Here is a 15,018-nt window from a genome sequence, read left to right on the forward strand (position 1 = left end):
TTGGTTATGTCTACTATATTGCATAATAGGAGCATAAGGGTGACTATAGGGGTGTTATTTCATGTTCAGGGTGCTCTAATATTGTTAAAAAGTGCATTTACAAGGTCGTAAAGATTTTTATGTCTTACATTTTTCATTTTCTGTTGTTACGTCTACTATATTGCGTAATAGGAGCGTAAAGGTGACTATAGGGGTGTTATTTCATGTCTACAGGGCTTCACTCATGTTTAAAAAGCCCATTTAGAAGGTGTTAAACAGGTTTTCTATGATCGAAGTACCAAAAGATAACATTCATGATCGAAGAATCCCACTTCATGCAAAATAAACAGGAAAAAGAAATAGGTGTGTCTGCGTCATCACGTGTGTGAGGTGCAGAGGTGAAAGCTGCTCGTGCCAATCGAGTGTGCCCGTCATCACGTGCAGTTAATGCAGAGCACAAAGTTGTTTTGGCTTGTTGATGTTCGATGCCTGCATTGCAATACTTTCACACGCTAACGCAACTTTTTGTGTGTCTTTCAGGGGTGGGTTTGTCCCGTGTGTCCCCCCCTCCCAATCCAATCCAGTGCAGAAGCAGGGCAGGGGAGGGACACATGTGCTGCCAAGCCAACGGGATAACCGCACACACACAACGCGCGCGCGCACACGCACTCGTGCATGCTAGCGAGCAGTTGAAGCTGCAAGCCAAAAAGCGAAGCAGAAGCTTGGAGGCGACCGGAGTGCGAGGAGTCCTGAGCGGACACTTGGGACGCTACTTTTTCTTCACTTTAAGCGCAGAAGAAGAAGACGATTGATCACAGAGCAACTACAAGTTTCTCTTTCCAAGGTAAGACTTTGTCTTTCTGCCGAAAACTACCGGTGTCTTTCTAGCGAGACATTAAGTCTCTTAATGTCTTTTATGGACATTTTTGTGGCGTCACGTCTTTGGAAACATCTCCCGGACAAGTTCAAAGAGTGTTTGTGTGCGTGTTTTGCCCCTTCCTGGATGCTCAAAACTTTCAAAGACATTTCATTCAAGACTCAACTCGAAGGCAGCGTTGCGGTCAGTGAATGCATCACCAAAGAAAAGATGGACTTGTTGTTGTTGTTGTTTTGTGCAGTGCTGCTTTTTACGCACCTGCAAAGATGACAAAACCTTTTGATGACGTGAGTGAAACATTTGTAGCTCCTAATGCATGCAAGGAAGGCATGGAGGCTGGCTGGGATGGGGGTCGGAGGGAAGGGGGGGTGGATAAAAGTTCGTTTAGCAGTCGACTCAAACCACAATGAATCATCAACACACAAAAAAGTCTTCAAATGGGAAGCATACCGTAACTAAACCGTCATTTGCATATGAAAACTCCCAAGAAGTCCAAGAATTCAGTCAGGCTACTGCTTTTGCTGCTCTTGCTGCTCTTACGGGCCTTCAGTACACTTGGCAGACAAAAATAACCTTTATTTCATTCATTGCTTTCTTCAAGAGAAGATGTAAACCACCACACTGCACCCCGCAGGGCATCCTCTACATTCATAGCATCCGTAGATGGATAGACCACAGATGGATACACTACAAACGCTACTACCGCTCTACTTTTTGTGATTTGAGTCTTTCTTGGTCAAAAAATGATACGTTGTCTGAAAAACACAAGTTGAAAGCTAAATGGCCACTTCCATCCATCCATCCATCCATTTTCTACCGCTTATCCTCACGATCTTGGCGGGGGTGCTGGAGCCTATCCCAGCTGACTTGGGCGAGAGGCGGGGTCCACCCTGGACTGGTGGCCAGCCAATGGCAGAGCATACGTTTGTTTCTTGCTGTCTGTGGTTGCTTCAGCTTGCATGGTTTTAGTGTCGTGACAAAGACCGATTGTCTTAAAAAAGAGCAGTGGGAAGCAAATTTGGACATTTTAGACAATTTTGTGCATAATCAACAAATACTTCAACAAATACTACATTTGGACGTCTTTAGTGTCTGCCTGGGAACTGCAAGGCAAGAACGGTGATCTTCCCATCAACTCCTGAGCAAGGCTTGCCTACAAGGAAGTCAAACCATAGCAAATTCATAGCAGAGCAGTAAATTCTCCATCAATAAAAGCTAGTGTAATATCTGTATCATATCATAAAACAATAAAGGAGGAAACAATGAAAAAAATAAATTAATCCGGTCAAAAACCACCGAGGTTCGTAGTCGGGCTGGCGACTGGAGAGAACGTATGAGGAAGGTCCTGAAGACGTTCATGTTGACGTTTCAGTCCCAGGAGGCTGGACTCATTCATCACGTTCTGATGAGCGGCAGCAACGGAGACGATCAGACGCTTTTCCCACAAGGCTTGGACGGTGGTGCGAATGTCCCGGGGGGGGGGGGGGTGTCTTCTATAAGCGGCCACACATCGCCCCTCCCTCCCGCGGCCCGTCTCTGAATGGCCCGCCTTTTTCACGTGAGCTGACATTCCAGGAGAGACGGGAAGGAAACCGGGCTCCATCAGGTTCATCGTGCTTTCTGGTTTTGATGCTCCAAGATCGCTGAGCTCTGCGAGTGGCGTCGCGGGACGGCGAGGGGTCAGGTTGATGTGGAGGAATGCAAAGGCCGGGAACCTGTATCAGCAGCTCCACCAAATCATGAATGAGCTGCCATGCCGTCCAAGAGCACCAGACCCGCTTTGGTTTGGCTCAGGACCAGGTCCTTGGCTCATGACGGCTGCCATTAATCCGCTTTCACTCTGACTTCAAGTCTGGCCAGTCACAGCAAGACTTCTTGTCGGATGTGAAATGTCTAAATGCGTCTTTATTTGTCTGGAAATCCAACTTTGATTCTGCTAATGAGCTCCATGTGGCAGCGGTCAGGACGCTCATCCATGCTGACAAGGAGCCGGAGGGAAGGGAAGTGTCAAAATAAAGTGTGGGGACTACTTTGGAGTTGGGAAAAACTGCTTCGAACTCGGCAATGAATGGAGACATGCTAGCATATCATAACAATCAGAGCTAGCATGTGTGTATGTGTGTATGCCCCCTAGCGGTTGTGAAGACACAACCTGTTGCACTCTTAGGAGTCGTTCCTCTCGCCTTTGCAGAGTGGCTCATTGTTTGTCGTGGGCGCACCTTGTAGGAGGCGCAGCCAGGTGGCACATGCATGCACATGCACCTTTAACATGAACATTAATCAAACGTAATCATTTTTTCTGGGTACATGATACCATACAGCATCCATGTCAAACTTGCGCGGGCCGCACTAATATTAAACTTTCATATCAAGGCGGGGGTCTCAAACTAGTGTCCTGCGGGCCACATTTTGCCCGCGGGCCACGTGTTTGAGACCCTTGTTTTACAGGGAAATGTTTGTTTTCAAGCACCAGTACGTTTTTCTGCGTCTTGTTGTCATAGACATACCCACCGACTCCTTCAGTCTTTTCATCTTAGGACAATGATGCCTGTCATAGTAACCAATGTAATCTATTTAAATATAAACTAACTCGATAATTGCCACTATTTTTAATGGTGGTTGGCGCTAGCGAGTGTTGTGAGGGGTAACTAGCAAGCAAATGCAAATGGCTGATTGTCCTCAAAGTACAACAAAGTACGACAAAGTCAAATGTAAAATAAATTTACGAGAATAAAAGTCATCAATTTACGAGAAAAAGTAGTAATATTACCTTTTGACCAAGGCCAAACGTCTCATAAGTCCCTCATTTTCATAGCTGTCCCAGGCAATGCCTGTTACGATGGAGTATTAAAATCATCAGAGATTTTGAGAATAAATACGTAAATAATTTATGAGGAAAAAGTTACAATATGACGAATATAAACTTGTAACTTCACGAGAATCGTAACTTTATGCGACAGGCAATCCCTGAGACAGCTATGACAAGAGATGATGCTAACCCGTGCTAATCGGTTTGTGTTTCAAGTGCCTTCCTAGAAAAACGATGCTGTTTTGCTTCTGACACGCCATCAAACGTGGAAAATGTGCGTTTTTTTCTACATTCTTGTAAATGTAAACATCCAAAATCTTTTTTGTAAATTATGGGAAAATGACGAGAAAATAAGCTAATTTCAAGCAAAATGGCCACTGCCTCTTTAGACATCAAAACAACAATGTTGATCCCAAATACTAGAGTTTGTTGACATTTTTGGTTGAATTTTTCACACTTTCTGAGTGGCTGCTTGCATGTTTTTAGGGTTTTTATTAGGAAAAATGTTGGCCACTTCCATTATCGACATTTTTGTGCATGTTGTTGAAATACTAAATAAAAAGTTTAGTTTTTCAAACTTTGTTTCCAGTATCTTCGCTAACAAAAATTACAAATTGTTTGGAAAATGGTCACTTTCTCTTTTGACATTTTTGTGTGTGTTGGTGTGATGGGCAGATATGACAATACGTACCATCTGAGGTTAACCTTTTACAGCTCTGTGGGTGGATGCTTGTATGTGTTTAGGGTTTTGACTGTAAAAGATGCTCACTTGTCTGGGAGACACAAAATGGCCACATCCTTTTTCAACATTTTTGTGTGTGTTGTTGTCATAGAAATTCATTCATTTTTTACCGCTTATCCTCATGAATGTCGCGGGGGTGCTGGAGCCTATCCCAGCTGACTTCAGTTGAGAGGCGGGGTACAACCTAGACTGATGGCCAGCCAATCACAGGGCACATATAGACAAACAACCATTCACACTCACATTCATACCTATGGACAATTTGGAGTCGCCAATTAACCTAGCATGTTTTTGGAATGTGGGAGGAAACCGGAGTACCCGGAGAAAACCCATGTATGCACGGGGAGAACATGCAAACTCCACACAGAGATAGCTGAGGGTGGAATTGAATGTGAGGCCTGCGCACTAACCACTCGTTGTCATAGACAGACAAACTCAATTTTGACTTCTTTTCGTGTGTTGCCGAACAAAAATGACAAATTGACTTGAAAATGGCCGCTTTCTTCATAGACACTTTTGTGCACGTTGTTGTAATAGACAGGCGGACGACAAGGGTCTAGTTTTTCCAACTTTGCAGGCGACCACTTGCATGTTCTTGGGTTTTGGTCTCTAAAATGGTCGGTTTCTGTATAGACATGGGTGTTGTTGTGATAGGCAAATACTACACAAAATACTTTGTGGGTGACTGCCTGCATGTTTTTAGTGTTTTCACTACGGAAAATGACAAATAGCCACTTTCTTTTTGTACATTTCTATGCATGTTGGTGTGATGGCAACTTCATTTTCAACTTGTTGGCAAGGACAAAGGATGAAAATTTGGAGGTGCTACTTCCTGTTTGGGCGCCAACTAAGCCAACGCGTATCTTTTTGACTGTGCCACTGTGCACAGTACGCCTTTGTCAGCGTAAAGCGCACCAATAAGTTGACCCCCCGGCCCCATCAAACTACAATCATACACTCATCTTTCACGTCATCAAAACTTCCATCAATACTTTCCAGATGTTGCTACTTTTAGAGGGCTGTGTACAGCATGTATATATATATACAGTATATATATATATATATATACAGTATGTATGATTATACTCATGTATATCCTGTATATGTACGCATGTGTTGGGTGGGAGGGGGTGTAGGGGATTGCTTGGTCTTGCGATGACATCATTGCAGGCACATGTGAGACACATGAAGGCACGGATGTGACAAAGACGCTGGAGGTGAAAGTGTCAGCAGACACAAGTAACCAATCACGTGCATGGGGGTGGGGTGAGGTGGGGGTGCAGTGGTTTCCATGGGGAGGGTCATGGCTGAGGTGGTCCACGTGCCGATGTTAAAAAGCTCACCAGTATTAAAAGACACGTCTTTTGTTCCCAAGGACACGCTTGTCAAGTGCAGTGGGACAAGCATTGACAGTGGACAATATCCACATATTGTTTTTTGGCAAAAAAGCCAATATCGGACATCCGTAATTATTTTGTATTTTGGTGCTTTTAATGTTTTAGAAAAATTATGTCATATGATACGTACATTTCTCAAGAAAATATAAAAGCTTGTATATTTTTAGACATTTTCTATTTTTTGTGTTTCATAAAAATAATAACATTGAATATTTCTATTTCTAAACAAAATATGAAATCAGGTACATTTTTGTACATTTAGAAAAAAGTGACTATAGTTTTCTATTTTGTTATAAAACAAAATATAAAATCATGTACAAAAAAAACAAAGATTTTCTATTTTGTTGCTTTTTTGTTTTATCAAAGAATTACATTTAAGATGAATAAATATTTAATCAATATTAATAATGAATAAAAGTAAATACATTCATACCACTTCTGAATATGTAATCATATAATTGCTAAAGATTATTATTTCTGGTAATAAAAACAGGTACTTTTACCGGGGGGGTTATTACATTTTCCCCAACTGAATACACTTTGTTCTGATTTGTCTCTCATAATATTAGGACTTTTTAAAAATAGAACATTATTTCTTTAATATATGAACGCTATGCTACTAAAATGACATTATTTTTCCTAATAATACTACGGGTTTATTCTCATAAAATTGCACATTTTCCCCACTATTTCAACTTTCTTCTTGTATTATTATGACTGTGGTGATTATGAGATCATATTTTGGACTTTATTCCCATAATGATATAATTTTTAACCCGATTTATTAACAATTTAATAACTTTATTTTGTTTTTGTTTATTTCTCCTAATATTAAAACTTATAAATATTAATAAATACGTTTATTCTCATAAAATTCTCAATTTCTCAACAAAATAAGGAGAAAAACAGCACCTCTAACAGCATGAACTATTGATGTGTACTATTTTACTGTGTAAATGTATTTACGTGTATGCATACCTTAAAGTTTCCCCTCAATGCGTGACCTCCTGCACGCTACACGGCTACATGCATTTTCACTTCCTGGTTGCGGAGCCTCTTTTACATGGGAGAGCTGCATGCCAAGTGTTTCTGAAATGCACTTCTCCCACCTTGTGGCCGTTTTTACATCTTAAAACTGCACCAGATATGATCTTTTATTGTGTAAAACATAAAAGACTATCAATACGTCGGGAATGAGTTCATATTTCAACTCTTTGCTACTAAAATGACAACTTTCTTTATTGTTTGTTGTTTTGATAAAAAAATACGTCTTTCTTTAAGATTCCAACTTCATTCAACTAAACTGGGATTATTTTTACTCATCATTTTTGTGAAATGACATATTTTTTCTCTTCATATTTGAACAAATATTTGAATATTTATTGTAAAATTACATGAATGATAAATGTTAAAATATATCGCAGGTCGTGGGCTGCACTTTGTACACGCCTGTGTGTGTTGTTGAGTTCAGAGGAGGTGTGATAATGCGATGAAGGGGAGGAGTCGCTGGTATCAGGGGTCATTTGAAGGGCAACTTGCAGTAAATGGCAGTAAAGCATCCGGCTAATCTGCCGCCATTACGATGATGAAATCAGCAGGGATTTAAGCTTCCCATCAGCTGCAATCAATGGCGACCAATCCATGGGCGGCAGATACGTGAGAGGATCTTCTCTGCCGCACCTCGTGGCCGTCTGTGCGCCAATAAAAGTTCAAATGCACACATTTTTGGGGAATTTTTTTTTTGGGGGGGGGGGGGGGGGGGTATAAGCGCTTTATGAGCCTCCAGCAAAATCCACATTTTCAATTTAATCCCTCCATCCGCCCGGAGCGATGGCTCAGACCTTTTGTCTCTCACGCGACGATTAAATAGTGTGAGCTATCACACACGTTTCACATCTTCATTAAGTTCATCAAAGGAGAGCAACTTCACACACGCTTTCTTCTCACGTCATGGCAAACACACACGATCAGGCTCATATGCTCACCAGGAAGACTTTTTTCCTACTGAAAGACCTTCTTACAAGCTTACAACGAATAAACGTCAACTATAGCAAACTCACTTCAGATGTTGCAAATCTTTTGGCAAATTCACTACAACCAGCAGAGAATTTTCATATTCTACACTCAGGGCATTGAATGCATCACAACTCAGGTTGGTTTCGAAAATGTTGGTTAGCTTCTGCTCAAGACTAGATAGGACAGCTGTGGTCATCTCTCATACAAACAGGACAGCTGTAGTTGCTTCTTATCTGAGCAGACTTTATCGATTCATGCTGAAAGACTAGATAGGACAGCTCAAGTTGCCCCTCATCTGAGCAGACGTCATTGGTTCATGCTCAATGACTAGATAGGACAGCAGTGGTCATCTCTCATATAAACAGGCTTCATCGGTTCATGCTGAAAGACTAGATAGGACAGCTGTAGTTGCTTCTTATCTGAGCAGACTTTATCGATTCATGCTGAAAGACTACATAGGACAGCTCAAGTTGCCCCGCATCTGAGCAGACTTCATTGGTTCATGCTCAAAGACTAGATAGGACAGCAGTGGTCATCTCTCATACAAACAGGCTTCATCGGTTCATGCTGAAAGACTAGATAGGACAGCTGTAGTTGCTTCTTATCTCAGCAGACTTTATCGATTCATGCTGAAAGACTAGATATGACAGCTCAAGTTGCCCCTCATCTGAGCAAACTTCATTGGTTCATGCTCAAAGACTAGATAGGACAGCAGTGGTCATCTCTCATACAAACAGGCTTCATCGGTTCATGATGAAAGACTAGATAGGACAGCTGTAGTTGCTTCTTATCTGAGCAGACTTTATCGATTCATGCTGAAAGACTAGATATGACAGCTCAAGTTGCCCCTCATCTGAGCAGACTTCATTGGTTCATGCTCAAAGACTAGATAGGACAGCAGTGGTCATCTCTCATACAAACAGGCTTCATCGGTTCATGCTGAAAGACTAGATAGAACAGCTCAAGTTGCCCCTCATCTGAGCAGACTTCATTGGTTCATGCTCAAAGACTAGATAGGACAGCAGTGGTCATCTCTCATACAAACAGGCTTCATCGGTTCATGCTGAAAGACTAGATAGGACAGCTGTAGTTGCTTCTTATCTGAGCAGACTTTATCGATTCATGCTGAAAGACTAGATAGGACAGCTGTAGTTGCTTCTTATCTGAGCAGACTTTATCAATTCATGCTGAAAGACTAGATAGGACAGCTCAAGTTGCCCCTCATCTGAGCAGACTTAATTGGTTCATGCTCAAAGACTAGATAGGACAGCAGTGGTCGCCTCTCACAGGACAGGTTTAGTCAGAATAGAAACTGCAGCTGTCCTATCTAGTACTTGGAATGTTCAGGTTGTCTTTGCCTTTTATTCAAGCAGGCTTCATATGTTCATGTGAAAGACAGCTGTCGGTAGGACAGTTTTAGGAAGACTAGAGCTGTCCTATCAACTATGTCTGTAGTTGGACTGCAGCTTCATCTTTGGGTATGAACTGGTGAAGTTCTGGTCTGACTACAGATCTAGTCTCGGGAAAAGACGAGATAGGACAGCTTTAGCCTCTGGTTCTGTCCTATCTTGATGGAGAACAGTTCTAGTCTCTTGAGCGGACTAGATCAGACAGCCTTGTCAGATTAGAGCAGTTCATACTCAAAGACTAGATAGGACAGGCTTAGTTTAATAGAGCTGACTGCTGACATGCCATGCCGGATAGCTTTGTGGGAAAATGCAGTACAAGTGATAAATACTTGAATACTTTGTGTACTTGGCAGGATGAGGCAGTATCAAGGTTGGAGGAGGGGCTTCCTGCTGCTGCTGCTGGTGTTTCTTCAGGAAGCTATGCCACAAAAGCTTCCCACGCGAGATGAAGGACTTTTCCAGATGCAGATCCGAGACAAGTCGCGGTTCCACGACTCGTCCGTCATTCCCGATGGAGCCGAGATCAGCGGCTACCTCTTCAGGGACACGCCCAAAAGGTAAGCCATCCATACACTCCACTGCGTTTTCCATTGCTGTCCAATGAAAAGCTTATGACTACCAAATGTCCTCAGGTTATTATTCATCTGAAATTTTGTATTTATTTACTTTTTCATATGCAGGATAACAAGAACAAATACAGTGGCGCTTTGGTTAATGTCATTAATCCGTTCCAGAAGGTCAGACTCAAACCAAAAGGGACTCATATCAAACAATGTAAATCCAATTCATCTGTTCCAGACGTTCCAAAACACATTCATAAGACATTCGTTATAGTCTGACATGCAGAAAATGATGCAAAAATAATTACAAATGACAAATGAATGGGCAACTAAACATTAATATCACTTTTGACAGGTTTTGTTGGAAAGCAGAACCAACAACTGTTCAGATGTTTGAGGTGTCACCAAAACAAAAAATATCCCCGTCAGTCACCGCTCTGCGTGAATTTGCTTCTCGTCAGAAAAAGGTCATTTTCAGTTTTTGGTTGAAAATCAGGTGTTTTCGCCGAGACCGTGCCATGTTCTACTGACGAATTCTAAAGACCCCAAAAGGCTAGAAACAAACTTTTTGTTCTCATGAAATATGAAAGTCAAAAGTTCCTTTATATAGTTTCAGTGTTTCTGTAGTCCTAAAAGTCAATATTCTGTGGGTCTTGAAAGTTCAGCAAAAACGCCCCCAAAACTGTATGATGAATATAGAAATGGAAAAAAAAACAACAACAATGACGTCTAGTCATGCTAGTAAGCTAGAATGCTTAAGAGTTGTGGTTGGAAGCAGAAATGAGCATTATGGATGTCAACTAAGACGGGCAAAAACACCGAGTGTCACCCTCAACGCGTCCATGTGTTACATTGTGTGTCTCTCTACGTCTGTAATGTAAACAACCTAAAATGGCGCCCGGCCACCACAATGCATTGCACGATCACGTGCAAGATCTTGTCTTGGGCATGTGATCCAAGATGACGACGTAAACAAATTCTTTTGGACACTTAAACAAGCAGGTGAATGCAAGCTAAGGCAAAGTTTTTGTGGAAATTTAGCTTGTTAACTGAAAAACGTGCAAACTGGGGCGGACATTAACCAAGGTACTGCTGCATTACATTGAGTCTGAATGCTGAAATATGTCCCATGACATCTTCCAGACTTATTATGATTTAGTATACATTTTTACCCACAGTATCAGCTCATGATGTCATCCATGCCAGCCAACATCAATACAAGTAGCTAATATTGCTATTCCCTCAGGTACTACTTTGTAGTGGAAGAAGACAACACGCCTCTGTCGGTCACGGTGACGCCGTGCGACGCTCCTCTGGAGTGGAAGCTGACACTTCAGGAGCTTCCCGAAGAAGCCAGTGGAGAAGCTTCAGGTAGGACGTCCTGCCATCCTGTTTTCCTCTTTCTGCATCTTTGCCGGACGATAATATATCATTTGAAGACTTCATTCGCAGTCATGAGGGCATGACACAATACACTCAAGTTTCTTTTTTTAATTTAAAAATGTCAAATTGTAAATAAAGTTATCAAGAAAAAAAAAATATATATATGTATATGTCACATCCAACGCTCACTCCCACAAATACAGCAGAACCTTGGTTAGCATTCAAAGACTTAGCATGTTCTTCGGTTAACGTGGAAAAGTTACGGCCAAATGTTGCCTCATTTTTGGTACATTTTCTGGCTAGTGTTCGACATGGTGCACGTGTTGTCGTGTTCTTAATACACTGTGCGAGTCCGTCTGTATTTTCATCACAAACCCTCCTTCCTTGTTGTTGTTGTTTCCAAAAGATTGTTTGGTTGGACTGAATCAGGTCATGAATTATGGGACTAATTACATTTTTTTGTTATCTTATTGTTAACATCTAATTCACACTTTTTTGGCTCTTTAAAGACAAATTCAGGTATTTAAACTTTTGAAGTCAAATTTTCTTGTTTTTTTATTATTATTATGACTTTGTTTCCATATAATTTTGACTTTATTGTCATAATAATATAACTTTTCCCCCTAATTAAAAAAACATTACAACTTCATTCTATTTAAAAAAAAAATCTTTAAATGTTGCAACTCTGTGCTACTAATATTATTTTTACAAGTTTATTCTCATAATATTTAGATTTTTTTTCCCTCATCAGAATAAAACTTTTTTCCAATATATTTTCACTATATTCTCATAAAGTTATGGCTGGTTTTTATTTGTTTTATTTTCCCTACTATTTGTTTTGTTCAACTTTTTAAATGAAATTCTCTTCCATATTTTACAATGATTTTTCCTCATAATATGCGTTTATGCTTATGAAATTGCGACTTTTCCTCATTAGAGGCACTTTTTAAAAAAACATTTTGACATTATTATTGTAAAATTCCAGCTGTTTTCCCCAACAATTTTAACGTTTTTATTGTAAATATCCTTCTAGCGATTATGACTTCATTACCAAAATATTTTGACTTTATTGTCATAACTTTATAACCTTTCCCCAACCTATTTTTTAGTGTAGTTGTTGTTTTGTGTTGTTTGTCACAATATTACATTTAAATAAATCACATATTTGTTTAGCATATGAAGTTTATGCTACTAAAAGGATTTTTCCTAACAATATCATGATGTTATTCTTACAAAATCCATTTTTATTTTTTCCATTTTTCTCAATTTTTTTAATTTTATTTTAAGAATGTGCCGTAGGCCAATTAGAAAAGAACCGTGGGCCGTATTTCTGAAGCAGAGGATTCAAATTAAACCCTAAACCTGAACCTAACCCATCAAAGCGAGAGTGTCCTTCTAAGCCAAGCAAGACATTTGGAAGCGGAGGCTCTGCCGGCAGAGGATGTTTGAGCGTTGCTATTTTTCAGCACGCTGCCAAGAAGGCTCCAGGATAATATTATGTTTTCTTGCTGGAGCCCAAGCCACAAGGCGCTTCTTTGTAGCGCCGCTCTCCTGAAGAAGCCAAGCAAACGCTGGGCTGTGATCTTTTCGGGGAATGTTTGCACTGCAAACACGGCTGACATGTTTGCGGCTAATTGTCCGTGAGCCGTCCCGGTGACCTCGCTGCGTCGACACCTTTTCTTTACTGGAAAGTCTTTGTCTCTCGCGATGACAGCCTGTAATAAAAGATGTCTTTTAGGATTGCATCTGGTACAAGAGGGGTTGATGGCGCTGATGAGATGTGCTTGTGCTTGCAGGCGAGCCTGAGCCGTTGGACCAACAGAAACAGCAGGTGACGGTGGACGAGGGGACGGAGCTCTTCAGCTACAAGGGCAACGACGTGGAGTCCTATGTGGCCACCAGCACGCCGTCCGGCCTCTACCAACTGGAGTTGTTGTCCACAGAGAAGGACAGCAACTTCAAAGTGTACGCCAGCACCACACCAGAGTCGGACCAGCCCTACCCGGAGCTGCCCTACGACCCCCGCGTGGACGTCACTTCGCTAGGCCGCACCACTGTCACCCTGGCCTGGAAGCCCACGCCCACCGGCTTCCTGATGGGCCAGCCCGTCCTGTACTGCGTGGTGATCAACAAGGAGCACAACTTCAAGAGCATGTGCGCCGCCGAGGCCAAGCTGAGCGCCGACGACGCCTTCATGCTGGCGCCCAAGCCTGGCAGAGACTTCAGCCCGTTTGACTTTGTCCGCTTTGGCTTTGTCCCACCCGACGGCACGGGCAAGGACCGAGGCCTCGCCAGCAACAAGATATCACGGGTGTATGCCGTCAAGCCCAAAGCGTTGGACATCCAGAAGGTGTGCATCGGCAACAAGAACATTTTCACCGTGTCGGAGCTGAAACCGGACACCCAGTACTACTTTGATGTCTTTGCCATCAATTCCGCCACCAACACCAGCACCGCGTACGTGGGCACCTTCGCCCGCACCAAAGAAGAAGCCCGCCAGAAGACGGCGGAGCTGAAGGACGGCAAAGTATCCGATGTCTTCATCAAAAGGAAAGGCAGCAAGTTCCTGCGCTTCGCCCCCGTGTCCTCGCACCAGAGGGTGACGCTCTTTGTGCACGCCTGCCTGGATGGCGTGCAGGTGCAGGTGAGACGCGACGGCAAGCTGCTGCTCTCCCAGAATGTGGAAGGCGTGCGGCAGTTCCAGCTGCGAGGAAAGCCCAAGGCCAAGTATTTGATCCGTCTGCGCGGCAGCCGCAAGGGCGCCTCCACCTTGAAGGTCCTGGCTACCACGCGGGCCGGCAGCAAGCAGCCCTTCCCTTCCCTGCCGGAGGACACGCGCATCAAGGCCTTTGACAAGTTGCGCACCTGCTCCTCCGTCACTGTGGCCTGGCTGGGCACGCAAGACCGCAACAAGTACTGTGTCTACCGCAGGGAGGTGGCTGACAACTACGGCGAGGAGCAGCGGCGGCGGGAGCAGAACCGCTGCGCCGGGCCCGAGACCCGCCGCAAGACGGAGAAGGTCGTGTGCAAGTACTTCCACAGCCCCAACCTGCAGAAAGCTGTGACCACAGAGACAGTGGGGGGGCTGGAGCCCGGCAAGACCTACCTGCTGGACGTTTACGTAGTGGCGCACAGCGGCCACTCGGTCAAATACCAGAGCAAACTGGTGAAAACCAGGAAGTACTGTTAAGTGACTGCGCACAGAGGAAATCTATTGGAAAAAGATATCTATAAGAAATAAGTTTATTTAACTCTGGAAGAAGTAAGGAGACGGCTCACGGGACTGTCGCTAGAGATGTCCGCCTGTATATTTATGTTTACACTTCCTGGCGTCTTCATCTGCTGCGTTGCTGCATGACGTCGCAACCGGGAGACCGAGCGTCGCTAGTGTGTATAGATCCGTCACTGCGTATTCCACACCTGTCCTTTAAATTATTTTATACCGCTTCTCTCTTGATCCAGTGTTATCGTGACATTCCCTTGTGTAACAGAATTATTATCAATGTGTGTGTGTGTGTGTGAGTGTGAGTGCGCGCGTGTGTGTGTGTGTCGCATGTACAGTTGTCCTGGCAGTATTCATGTACATAAACACTAAATATAGAAGAAGTAATCCCTCTGTCACCTCGGGTGTCGTCTTCTTTACGTCAAGCACAATGAAAGCTGACATATTAAAAGATACTTTTTCATGATGTTAGAACACAAACACTGGATGTCTTTATGAGCAGGTAAGGCAGGGTGTCCATATTGCGGCCTGGGGGCCATTTGCAGCCTACCGCCGTTATTGAATCGGCCAACGTCACATTCTGAAAAATATAATTTAACAAAAAAACACATTTTACCAGAATT

General features: G+C 42.9%; 1 protein-coding gene across 1 annotated transcript; it reads left to right on the plus strand.

Annotated features, from left to right (window-relative positions):
• Window positions 1-670: 670 nt before the first annotated feature.
• ndnf (neuron-derived neurotrophic factor) lies at window positions 671-14,793 on the plus strand. Its single transcript, XM_058073242.1, has 4 exons — window positions 671-823; window positions 9,583-9,786; window positions 11,036-11,160; window positions 12,969-14,793. Exons 2-4 carry the CDS (start codon window positions 9,584-9,586, stop codon window positions 14,360-14,362), a joined length of 1,722 nt encoding a protein of 573 aa, XP_057929225.1. The 5' UTR covers window positions 671-823; window position 9,583; the 3' UTR covers window positions 14,363-14,793.
• Window positions 14,794-15,018: the final 225 nt, after the last annotated feature.

The sequence above is a fragment of the Doryrhamphus excisus genome, chromosome 5 (genome assembly GCF_030265055.1).
Source record: "Doryrhamphus excisus isolate RoL2022-K1 chromosome 5, RoL_Dexc_1.0, whole genome shotgun sequence".
NCBI lineage: Eukaryota > Metazoa > Chordata > Actinopteri > Syngnathiformes > Syngnathidae > Doryrhamphus > Doryrhamphus excisus.